The 12,858-nt window shown below is 34.0% G+C and overlaps 1 protein-coding gene across 1 annotated transcript; it reads right to left on the reverse strand.

Moving 5' to 3' along the window:
* Positions 1 to 6,523: 6,523 nt before the first annotated feature.
* Positions 6,524 to 7,482, reverse strand: LOC123884470 (NDR1/HIN1-like protein 13). The gene has a single exon (XM_045933567.1). It carries the CDS (start codon positions 7,389 to 7,391, stop codon positions 6,711 to 6,713), a length of 681 nt encoding a protein of 226 aa, XP_045789523.1. The 5' UTR covers positions 7,392 to 7,482; the 3' UTR covers positions 6,524 to 6,710.
* Positions 7,483 to 12,858: the final 5,376 nt, after the last annotated feature.

The raw sequence follows: 12,858 nt of genomic DNA on the forward strand, positions 1-12,858 counted from the left end.
CAACCAAATCCCACAACTCATGATCAATAGCAGTAATATTGCTATACAATCTTTCTTTCCACCACTCAAATAATGAAGCATCACCATTGAATATAGGGGCTTTTCTATTGCCACTATGTTCATGTGATTCATTACTTAAGTAGTCATAACCAAAGGCATTTCTAGGACCACCACCAGCACCACTGGCCTCACCGGTTCTAGTGCTACTATCGTCTCCTCCAGACATAGTGTTCTCACAAGATCTTTACTGTCTCACTGTTAAGTGAAAGTAACAGACCAGAGCTCTAGATACCAATTGAAGGTGTGAAAACACAAGAAGGGGGGGTTGAATTGTGTTTTAGCCAAGTTAAAACTTTTTCAAGTTCTTAACTCAACTACGTTAGCAGCGGATAAATAACACAAATAAAAGCAAGATAGAGAGAGAGAAATCACACAAGCAATTTATACTGGTTCCTCTCACAAAACGAGAGTAGTCCAGTCCCCTTGCACTTCCAAGGGAGTTCACTATAATCACACAAGATTACACCTGCTCAAGCACACAAGCAAGAGACTTCTCAACAATGCTCAAGCACACAAGCTTAAGACTTCACACTTAAGCACACAAGCTTAAGTTTCCTCAAGTAATAGAAAAGTATATAACAATATACAAATGCTCTTAACAGAACCTAAAGAGAGCCAATACAAAGAGTACAGAGTATTAGACTAAGTGCAAAAACACTTAACAGCGGTTCAGAGCTTGTATATCACAAAGTTCAGAGTTTGTTCAGCGTACGTTCAATCCTTAATAATTGTATATTTGTTGTAGCTGAATCTTCTAGTATATATACTACTAGAAAAGAGTCGTTGCAAAAAGAACCGTTGGAGTTGATAATCTTTTGTCTTCAAGCAGTCTGTCTTGATGCAGTTTGGTTGTATCCAAAACTAAGAAAGAGTTTCAGTTACTTTGACTACTGCAGAGTGGACTTTCCTTATTCAGCTAACAAAACTGAAAACCCACGTTCTCAAAAGAGAACAGACAAACTGAGGGTAGCTGAACTGATCAGGCTTGAAAGGTCCTTTTCTTCATTGGTAGAAGAGTTGACTAACAAAGAGAATCTTCACAGCTTTCAAAGAGATCTTCAGACTTTGATGAAGCTTAGTAGTCAGTCAAGAAGTTCTGAAGACTTCATCCTCTGAATGTTGTAACTTCTGAAGTCCAACATCTTCTGAGCGCTTGTGAACTTCTGAATTCACATCCTCTGAACTTCACTCAGAGCTTATGTGATGCTTATATCTGCGCACTTAAAAATAAATTTTTAGTCCTTCCAATTGTTAATTAATACTTTGTTATCATCAAAACCTTTATAGATTTAGGGGCAAACATTTTTAAATCAATTTTGTTCCAACAGCACAGTAGTAGCAAATTGGTCCAAGATAGATTCGAGTTGGATGACCTTCCCCAATGTTTCGAGATCAGTTTGAGGATTATGCAACTTGTTCAAAAAAGATTTATGCTTAAAAGCATTAGCAGGGTGCTCCTCCACTGATGCCAAGATATCTCCATTAATGAAATCCTGGTACAACTTTGAAATCAGAGAGTCTTGTCGAACAGAAGAATTGATTTCTGAATCTGAGGCAGTCGAATTACTGGGTCCACTCGAACTCACAGGATCAGTAGTTGTCTTGGAAATCAGAAGTTTCAGAGCAGCCTCAGGATCATGGATTTGCAAGGCAATGAATTCTTCTTCAGGAAGCCCTAGGCTGGCTGACAGTTTCGACGTTGAAGTTTCAGGCAGCAATTCTGATCCACCAGCTTCTGCTTCCTTCATGGCTTCAGAGTCAAACTCTTCTTCTTCTGAGGAAGTCTCATTAACATCGACTTCGACTGCTGCAGTCTCGTTCCATTCCTTGAAAGGAGAGGTCTTGCTATCAGTCTCAGCAGATTTAGGATGCTCTGGTTTATCTTGACTAGGCTCTGGTATGATTTTTTCAGAAATAGTGGTCTCACTATCTTTGAGGGTATCTCCACTAGACTTGTTCGATATGATGTCCTAAAAAACAAAATCGAATATGAGGGAATATAACTTTACTTATTATAAAGGAGAAAACACAAGTAGTACAAGTACCTCTGGATTGACGTCTTGCTGGGGCATGTTATCCGAATTATTGAGAGTAGCATCAGGCATAGCAACATCTTCTTGAACTTCAGCTTCAGGGGTAGGCTCTTGTTGTTCACTCGAGATCGAAGGAGTTTTAAGGTTGGTTGCAGAAGGATCACTTGAAGACTTGGACTTCTTTTTATTCTTTTTCTCCCGGGTTTGATCCTCTGAACTTTTCTTTCCTTCTTTCTTCTTTTCTTCTTTCCTCTTTTCTTTCTTTTCCTTCTTCTCTTTCTTCTCTTTCATCTTCCTCTCCTTCTCTTCAGCAGAAATACTATCAGAAGTAGTTTCTAGAATATTTGTTTCGATATTCACAGGAGGCTGGCTCCTCTTTCTCTGGAAACTTTCTTCTTCTTCTTCTTCTTCCTGCGAATAGAAGTCGATACAAGAAACATTTGAATTAATGGAATTGATTTGGGAGAAATTTTGGAAAATAAACCAGGAGTAAGAAAAGACTTATACCTCTTCTTCGTCACTGACGACTATCATGCTAGGTTTTGGCTTCTTCGATGGGCCAGTCTCAGTAGACGTAGTGTTGGTTGGTCTTTTACGTGCCTGGAAGAAGTAGGTTAAAAAGAATAAAAACTTGGAATTTTCAAAGAAAAACAAGTTTCGATTCAGTACGTACCTTAGAAGGTTCTCTGATTGTTTCAACAGCCTTTGGTGTTGGTTTTTCTTTGACTGGCTTAGCAGTTTCTGTAGTTTGTTTCTTGGTGACTAGGGAACATAAGCAAAAGGTTAAATTGAAACAGTATGAGAATATATGACAAAAGAAAAGTGCATATATAAAGACAAGTTACCTGTAGTTCTGACTTGCTGTTCGATCCTATTAATCTGAGATTGAGTAAAACCACTCTCCAACCTCGAGATAAGTACTGAATCTCCTAGGTGCTTGCTGTGGAAATATCGCCTCCACCAGTTGGCAAACTCTTGTGTACAGTAGTAAGAAAGGTTGAAGTCAAATGGCTCGAAGCCATAAACATTCTCACGGCTAATCTTCATATACCTTTCATACAAAGTGGAAGTCACAGTAGTCCCAAGCACAATGTTCTTCTTCCTTATATACATGCTCTTTGGTCGATGGCTTGAATTGGTCGATGGCTAAGAAAATTTTCATGTACTTCATGAAAAGTTGTTGAGAGTTTTGTTCGAGGGGATTAGGTTGGAGCCTTATCAAGCGGGTACCTTCGACTTTCCTTTTGGCTATCGAAGCATGGTGTTCAGTGGGAATGAATAAACCAAGCTCTTTTTCAAAGGTGGCATTTAACCACAATTGTAATAGCCACATAGGCCCAGCAGCTTGAAAGCATCCATCTGTAGCAGCTTTCTTCGATTTCGACTTAGCAGGGACTAAACCTTTCAGGTTATCACAAACTTCCCCAATAGATTCATACAAGGTTGCCAACAGAAGGCGTCCTAAAGCAAAGTGGCATCCTTCATGTATTTGCACAGCCATAGGGATAAATTTCCTAGCGATTTGAAGAGATCGAGAGCAGAATACATAATGGGATAGCCATAGATTGAGAAAAGCCACATGTTCTTCATCTGAGACTTCTTCATTCTCAGGTCCTGAATGTTTGAGGATATAGGCAGAAAAGGCATTCTCTTTGTAGTTCAAAGTGATGTTATCACTAGCATCATTGGGGCTATAGGTTTTGCCAGTGGGTCTTAACCCTGTGATAGCTGACACATCGAATAGGGTGGGTGTCATCATACCACTTTTGAAGTGAAAAGTGTTTGTAGATTTTTCAAAGAAATGCATTGCAGCAATGAGCATTTCAGGTTGATACTTAGGCCCTATCCTAGAAAATTGTATTAACTCGAAGATTCCATAATCTTTCCAGAATTTGCCAAAGGATTGTTCTATTCGATCAAGCCAAGTAAGGTAAAGGCTATTTCCGTAATAAGGATGGGAGCGAAAGGGTTTATAATTTGTCAGCATATATTCAAAATTATAGGGTTTGCTGTCAAAAATCCTGGGTTCGCAAGTTTCGAGACATGGAAATATCTCATCTACTTCCCTAGTCAAGTTCGTATCATCTGGAATCGGACCACCAAAAGCATAAACATTTTTATTAATATCAAAGGGAATCATTACCTGACTTTCCCAGATTTCTCGATGTTCCTTGCTACCTTTGGGTTCTGGAACGTACTTCGTTCCATCATCAGCAATGGAGAAATCACTCCATTTTCCAGTAAAAGGGACTTGAATCTTGTTGGATGAAGACGCCATGGAAGCTTTTGAAAAGAAGAGAAGATGAAGAGATGTAGATCTGAGATATGTAAGGATACGATTTGAAGAAGGTAATCAAAGATCTAGTAAGTTCAGATTCGTTTTGAGTCTTCGTTTGTTTCAAGATTGGGAAAAGATTGGGAGATTTTTTGGAGCGTGAGAAGCTATGCAAGAAGTTGGAAAAGTTTCAACTGAAGTGGCGAAGCTTTATTTATAGCCATTCTTGGATTAAGAGAAAATTTAATTAAAAAAGGAATAAATGCTAAAAAAGCGCTTTTTGTCTGTTCCGATTCAACTTCTCAGGCTGACGCGTGTCCCACTACTCAAAAAATGGTGCAGAACGTGACAGTTTTGTAAGAACCGAAGCGGTTACCTTTTAAATGCCATGACATCATCAGTTCGAAATAAAGGGATGGCGTTTAGAAATGCAGAGGTACTTTAAAAAATGCCCATCTCTTATTTCATTCGAATCATGCAAATCGAAATAGGCATTTTTGGGGGCAATTTGTTATCCCATATTTTAGCTCAAGGTAAAATATGTTATAATCTTCAGTTCCTAAGACATTTATTACTACAAAAACCTGTTAAATGGCTTTAAATAGCCTTAGTCTTTAATGTCTTCAAGAACAAGAGAGATTATCTCTCTTATCATATCGTTTAAATGAAGGTTAAGGGTAATGTCTTTAAGAACAAGAGAGTTCTAATGGAAAAAACTTCATATTTCAAGATTGAAGAATGTTTCGATAGAAGCCAATGAATCGAAGTAATCAGGAATTGTGAACTTAGAGTATTTTTCATTATCTAAGTGTGGTTCGACTTCGACGGTTACAACGGTTCAAGGCCTTGGTTCATTTCAAATGCAAAGGGACGCGTGGCTAAAGTTTAGTAGTTTAACGTTAGAATAGACGTTACTTAGTTTTCTATAAATAGAAGTATGTATAGTCGAAATAATGGTCACAATTCATTTACACAAACTCTCAAACACTCAAAGTATCCATGTTAAAGCGAGAAACGAGTTACTCGAGAAAGATGTATGAATCAGTGAACCTTTATACTTTCTTTGTAATTTTTACATTCTAAATGCAAATTTACTTTCCATAAGTCTTTATTTTCTAAAGCATTTACAAATTCCGCATTTTATTGGTTCCCTCGTTCGAGTGAACTTACTTTGTTCGTATTTAACATATGTTTCAGAAATCAAACATATTGTTCTGCTGCAAAACAAGGATGTCTTTAAAGATAAACTTCCAAACTTTTATTAATAAAATGCATGAACAATTGTCCCAGGATTTACTAGTTGATCCTTCAAGTAATTAATTCAAACTAGCGGTTGTTTACCAAAAATCAGTGTAAACAACGCCAGCACATAGGCCTGAGTTATGCCTAGTGCTTCAACATTTGTTCCAACACCAACCTCCTAAACTTCTATTTTTACTCTTGAACTCAGTTTGGAGTTACAATCCAAACTTAGTGTTGGTTTAGAATGTAATTTCCGAACTAATTTTATAAAGGCAAAATTCAAAATATGTTTTTTGAACCAATGTTTTCCTCATTGTGACTCCCACATATATTGTTCTTCATCGTTATGCTTGGTGGTAACGAACACTTTCTTGGCAACAAGATATGCAGAGTAAAAACCAATACCAAAGTGTCCAGTCATGCATGCTGTTGGATATGCCTTGAAATCTTTGTTGAATCTCTTTTACATTTTTGCTGTTTTGGAGATTTTTTGGGAAAAAATATCTTTTCTTGGAGGACATTCTGACTTGGATTTGTTTTATTTGAAAACAGATGTTACTAATTTTTTGGCATATATAATTTTTTAAACCAAAGAATCACGAATAATTTTTTTTTGAAGAAAAATCGCAAATAATTTTAACTTTGAATTGGATGATTTTTTATCTCAAAACCGCTTCAAACCGAACTGCGAGTATGTGTAACAAAAAAAAAATGATAGAATGACACCGCATTAAATGATCGATGGTGTGTATATATTCGATAAATCTCCATAGTACTTGACGTGATCATCTTGTATTTTATTTTTTACTTTTATGATTGAAATTCAAAATCTTAAAAATTTGATCTTTGTTTTTCTCATAGAATTAACAAAGTATATATAGCATTTCAGATGCGAAATCAGAAAATACAATAATTGAATTAACTAAAAATAAATTTCAGAAATTAATATACCAAATGAAAATCAGATCGAATTACAAGAAATAATATAATGAAGGACAATAAATTAATTAATACTATTAGTAATAAAAGTGCCTCTTTGAAAATCAAATAAAAAACAAAAACAATATCACAAACACATCACACATACTTATAGTCTCCCTTCATCCAAGAGTCCATTTCCATACCTTGAACCTAACATCCACCTCACACTTCTCCCCGGCCGCCGTCACTTTCTCGCCGGAGACATCAATGCCGTCACACAACACACTTATTCCGACACGTGGTGTCTTAAAAACCCACATCTTAGCCTCAACTTTAGTCTCCATCTTCATCTTCAATTCCAATGACTTCCTTTTAATACTCTTCCTCTCAACAGATGCTTTCAGCATTGTAGTATTCTTCGTTCCATGATCGAACGACGGAATAACGCCGTCTCCAACGTCGAGCCCATTGGCGAGAAGAGAAATAGAGATCGGTTGGTATGAAAATGTGATTTTATCATTTGGGTTGGTGGTGGAAAGAGTGAAATCAAACTCAGATGAGGTGAGTTTAAGTGAGGTAACGGAAAAGGATGGACGTTGCGGATGGTAGAGGAGGTAGACGACGGTGCCAGCGACTCCGAGGAGGATGAGGATGAAGATGAGGATGAGTATAAGCCAACAACAAATGGTGCAACACCAATTACGGTTGCTACGGCGCCGGTGGTGGGTTTGTGGACGGTAGGTCGGGCGAGTGGCGCCGTAGATTTGCGCTTTTGTGGCGGGGAATGAGGGCTTAACGGTGGCTGCACCGCCGTTAGGGGTGGACTTGGCTTGAGGGTGGATATGGTTATTGTTTGCCATTTTTTTTGTTAGTGAAAATGGAAATAAGAGAGGAGAGATTGAAGAGTTATTAATTTGGTTGTAGAAAAAAGAAAGAAAAAAGGAAGAGATTAGATGATTATAAGAAGAATGAAAGAGGTGTTTGAATATTGATATAGATTTTTCTCCAACAAGTACACATCTATTGATGTTAAGTGCCACCATACTTATGAAACATCTTAATTAAACTATAGTTAAAGGTAGGTATAATTGCATTAGCTCGGATACATTTGTCGTAATTTTGTGTTACTACAAACCAAATGAGTCATTTGTGTTTTGATTTTCTTTATCACTAGTTCTTCTACCGTGCGATGCACGGACGAATTTTGGAGGAGTTATATATTACAATAATTTTCTTAAAAAAATGATTATGAAGAAGAATAAAATATTTTTTAAGTAAATAATTATGTAAGTGTCAAAAAAAATAAAGTAAATAATTATGTAAATATTTAAATATATATTGTATAAGACTTAAAATTTGACACATCAACAATTTTTTTACCACGCATCCTATGTTTCCATTTTTAGTGTTAATTTATTAAAAACTGACATGAAAAAATTGTTTATGTGTCAATTTTAAGTGGAAAACAGACAAAAAGAATGAATGGTATTTTACCTAAGTTTTCTCCTAAACATATTTAATATGTCTCTAATCTTTGGTCATTTATTTTTTTGTTAGTGTTTTCCTAAAATTTGACTTTTTTTTGGGTACATGTTGCCTTATTTAATATGATGGGTCAATTTAAATAACTTTTATAAAAAAATACAAGTATGAGTTGCTTATTTTTGTACCATTGTGAGTTGCATAAGCATTATAGAGACCATTTGTTAGTAATGTATGAAACTCAAAGTAGTATTACTATTGAAGATGTTCTAAAAGCAAACTCAAAACATAGCCGGAAAATTTCATCACCATTCTCTCTTAGGCTCTGTTTGGCAAAATTAACGGATGACTGATAAGCTAGCTAATAGCTTATAGCTTATAGCTTATGGTTAATGGCTCTTTTTAAAAAGATTATTACCAAACATGTTTTTAACTATAAGACATAAGCTATAAGCTAATTTTTTTGTCTTGTGAAATAGACTCTTGTCTTCCGTGTTCCCTCAACTGTCTCGCATTCTATTGTTAAACTTATACAATAAGTGGGAAAAAAATAAGAAAAGGAGTACTCCGAACATTGAAGAACTCAATAAATTGATTAAAACATGCCTAGAAATATGATAGCTTTATTAGGAGAAAAAAGTAAGTGAAATTCTAGAACATGAATAGTAATCTAAACACACTTCCATAACTTCATACATTAGTAATTTAATGTCAATAAACTCTAGTAGAATTTTTGGGATACTTAGTAGAAAGACAATAGATTAGACACCATCAAACTACACATTTGTTATTCGAACAACTTTTTTATATAATTTTGAGATAACTTTTTTTATTAATTGGATAAAAATAATTGAGAGATATAAAGAAAGAGAGAAAATAAGAATATAATGTAAGTATAAGAGAGAAAATTATCAAAAAATTGTCTAAAAAAGAAAAAGAAGAATACACGTCGCTGCAAGAACATCATGAATATTCCTTTAGAATTTCAAAGACATGATACCAACTATAAAACCCAAATACTACAGTAAGTTTTGGTTATTATCGATCAAATTTGGCCCGTGAAACTATTAAAAGTAAGCAATAAACAATTTTTTATTTTCATAGAAATTAAATTTTAATTATTATCGATCTAATTCAATATTCATGAAGAGTACTAATATGAAAAATAATCTATATACAGTATATACTACATATATATATAAGCAGCTACCAAACCACTTCAATTTTAATTCATATACCATTGAAATCGCACATCAATCAAATAACAAAAAAAATGCAAGATTCCAATAATTTTATACATGCATCATCCAATAATTTGAGTTTAATTAATTATTTTACACCGTCGGTGTAAAGTTATTTTACACATGCATCATCCAATAATGTGAGTTTAATTAATTATTTTACACCGTCGGTGTAAAGTTATTTACACATGCATTAATTATTTTACACCGTCGGTGTAAATTTATTTTACACATGCATCATTCAATAATGTGAGTTTAATTAATTATTTTACACCATCGGTGTAAAGTTATTTTACACGCATCATCCAATAATGTGAGTTTAATTAATTATTTTACACCATCGGTGTAAAGTTATTTTACACATGCATTAATTATTTTACACCGTCGGTGTAAAGTTATTTACACATGCATTAATTATTTTACACCGTCGGTGTAAAGTTATTTTACACATGCATCATCCAATAATGTGAGTTTAATTAATTATTTTACACCGTCAGTGTAAAGTTATTTTACACATGCATTAATTATTTTACATTGTCGGTGTAAAGTTATTTACACATGCATTAATTATTTTACACCGTCGGTGTAAATTTATTTTACACATGCATCATTCAATAATGTGAGTTTAATTAATTATTTTACACCATCGGTGTAAAGTTATTTTACACGCATCATCCAATAATGTGAGTTTAATTAATTATTTTACACCATCGGTGTAAAGTTATTTTACACATGCATTAATTATTTTACACCGTCGGTGTAAAGTTATTTACACATGCATTAATTATTTTACACCGTCGGTGTAAAGTTATTTTACACATGCATCATCCAATAATGTGAGTTTAATTAATTATTTTACACCGTCAGTGTAAAGTTATTTTACACATGCATTAATTATTTTACATTGTCGGTGTAAAGTTATTTACACATGCATTAATTATTTTACACCGTCGGTGTAAAATTATTTTACACATGCATCATCCAATAATGTGAGTTTAATATTATTTTACACCGTCGGTGTAAAGTTATTTTACACATGCATTAATTATTTTACGCCGTCGGTGTAAAGTTATTTTACACATGCATTAATTATTTTACACCGTCAGTGTAAAGTTATTTACACATGCATTAATTATTTTACACCGTCGGTGTAAAGTTATTTTACACATGCATCATCCAATAATGTGAGTTTAATTAATTATTTTACACCGTCGGTGTAAAGTTATTTTACACATGCATCATCCAATAATGTGAGTTTAATTAATTATTTTACACCGTCGGTGTAAAGTTATTTTACACATGCATTAATTATTTTACACCGTCGGTGTAAAGTTATTTACACATGCATTAATTATTTTACACCGTCGGTGTAAAGTTATTTTACACATGGCATCATCCAATAATGTGAGTTTAATTAATTATTTTACACCGTCGGTGTAAAGTTATTTTACACATGCATTAATTATTTTACACCGTCGGTGTAAAGTTATTTACACATGCATTAATTATTTTACACCGTCGGTGTAAAGTTATTTTACACATGCATTAATTATTTTACACCGTCGGTGTAAAGTTATTTTACACATGCATTAATTATTTTACACCGTCGGTGTAAAGTTATTTACACATGCATTAATTATTTTACACCGTCGGTGTAAAGTTATTTTACACATGCATCATCCAATAATGTGAGTTTAATTAATTATTTTACACCGTCGGTGTAAAGTTATTTTACACATGCATTAATTATTTTACACCGTCGGTGTAAAGTTATTTTACACATGCATCATCCAATAATGCGAGTTTAATTATTGTGCACCGTCGATGTAAAGTTATTTTATACATGCATCCAATAATGCGAGTTTAATTAATTATTTTACACCGTCGGTGTAAAGTTATTTTACACATGCATCCAATAATGTGAGTTTAATTAATTATTTTACACCATCGGTACACATGAACTTTATCTTCAATACGATAAAATAGATGTACAAAAAAGAACCACACTCAAAACAAAAATGTATAATACAATTAAATATTTATCATAGTGCATAAATGAAAATGATGCATCAACATACCAATTACCATTATCTAAGCATCAACATACCAATTACCATTATAAATTGCTTGCACCATTTCCATCTCAAAATACAGTCACATTGGTTATGCGTATAGACTTGTTATACCAGGCAACATGAATGAAAGAAAAAGAAATTTGAAGAATAAAAATAGAGAGAAGAAATTCATGTGGAAGAGATAAAAATAGAAAATGGAGAGACATAGCGCTGTCAAAAAAGAAAGACCCCCAAAAAATTCAACCCATCCATAAAGAATTCTTTCAAAAATAAATAGTGGATTCTAATAGCGAATAAAATTTCAACTTGCTACACATGTATATGATAATGTAAAAAATGTCCAAAAAAATCCCATGTATGATGATGTAGAACAAAAATGGAGGAAAAAAAGCAGAGTTGTTTGTTTGCAAAATGGAGGAGAGGGAAAAAAAGGGTTCTTAAGAAGAAGAAACGTCACCATTTATGATGAAATATAATTACAAAGTAATAATAATGTAGTATCTTGGGAAGAGAGGAAGTTTTTTTACGATGAAGGTGAATGGAAACTGAATAGTAGTTATTATTTTGACAGAGTAGTTATTATTATTATTATTATTATTATTATTATTATTATTATTATTATTATTATTATTATTATACTATTAATTAGTGAAAATTGAGAATATCAAGGATGTGTGAAGGGAATTTGGGCGGGATATGTTGAAAACGTTTAGGCGCTAATTGTTGTTAGCACGGTATTCTATTTTAATATATAAAGGATTTATTTAGGTTATAGAATTTGCATACATATTTTTTGACAAATAGATTACATACATACATGAAAAGAATATTTTATCGTTCGGCACTATTTATTACACTACAAGAAATATTTCATATACCAACGGACACCTTTAGCCAGAGTAGTCCTAGCCGTAGGTGTAGGTGTCTCTTATCCGTGGGTATAGGTCTGGAAATTTTTTTTCACATTTCCCGCTGTGAATTTGGTGAATATTGAACGCGCGGGGTTATTGCCCCTCCTTAATTTTTTTCTTATTTTGATTTTGATTTCCGAAAATAAAAAAAAAACAAAAAAAAAACTCAAAAGATCTCGAACCCTAACATCATCACATTCTCTTTCCCACCGCTTAATCCTTCAGTCTCCCACTGAGCTGTAACCGCCGCTCTCTCCCACTGTGAGTCGACCTTCTTCGCGAGGTAAGTTCTCATGTTAACTGTCGCTCTCCAACATAAAACCATCTCGATTGTCATTGTCATTCTCCATTGTTGCCGGAACCCTCTCGATTCCTCTCCATTGTTGCAGAAAAGAAAGGTTTGTATTCTAATTTTAATATGTGGTTAGCCTTAATTTCAATTGTGTTTTCCTCAAATTTCATATAAAATCTCATATATAGGTATGAGATTTTGATCAACAACCTTAAATACCCATAGCTATAGGCTATTGCAACGGCGTATTGCCGTGGGTATAGCGAAGCAAAGTACACGGAACAAAACTGCCGTTGGTGTAGGTTTTTCGGCCTATACCCACGGTT

This window comes from Trifolium pratense, linkage group LG5 (genome assembly GCF_020283565.1).
Source record: "Trifolium pratense cultivar HEN17-A07 linkage group LG5, ARS_RC_1.1, whole genome shotgun sequence".
NCBI lineage: Eukaryota > Viridiplantae > Streptophyta > Magnoliopsida > Fabales > Fabaceae > Trifolium > Trifolium pratense.

What these genes read in the sequence shown, in the direction of transcription:
- LOC123884470 (XM_045933567.1), bottom strand. Translation starts at nt 7,391, where the DNA reads ATGGCAAACAATAACCATATCCACCCTCAAGCCAAGTCCACCCCTAAC.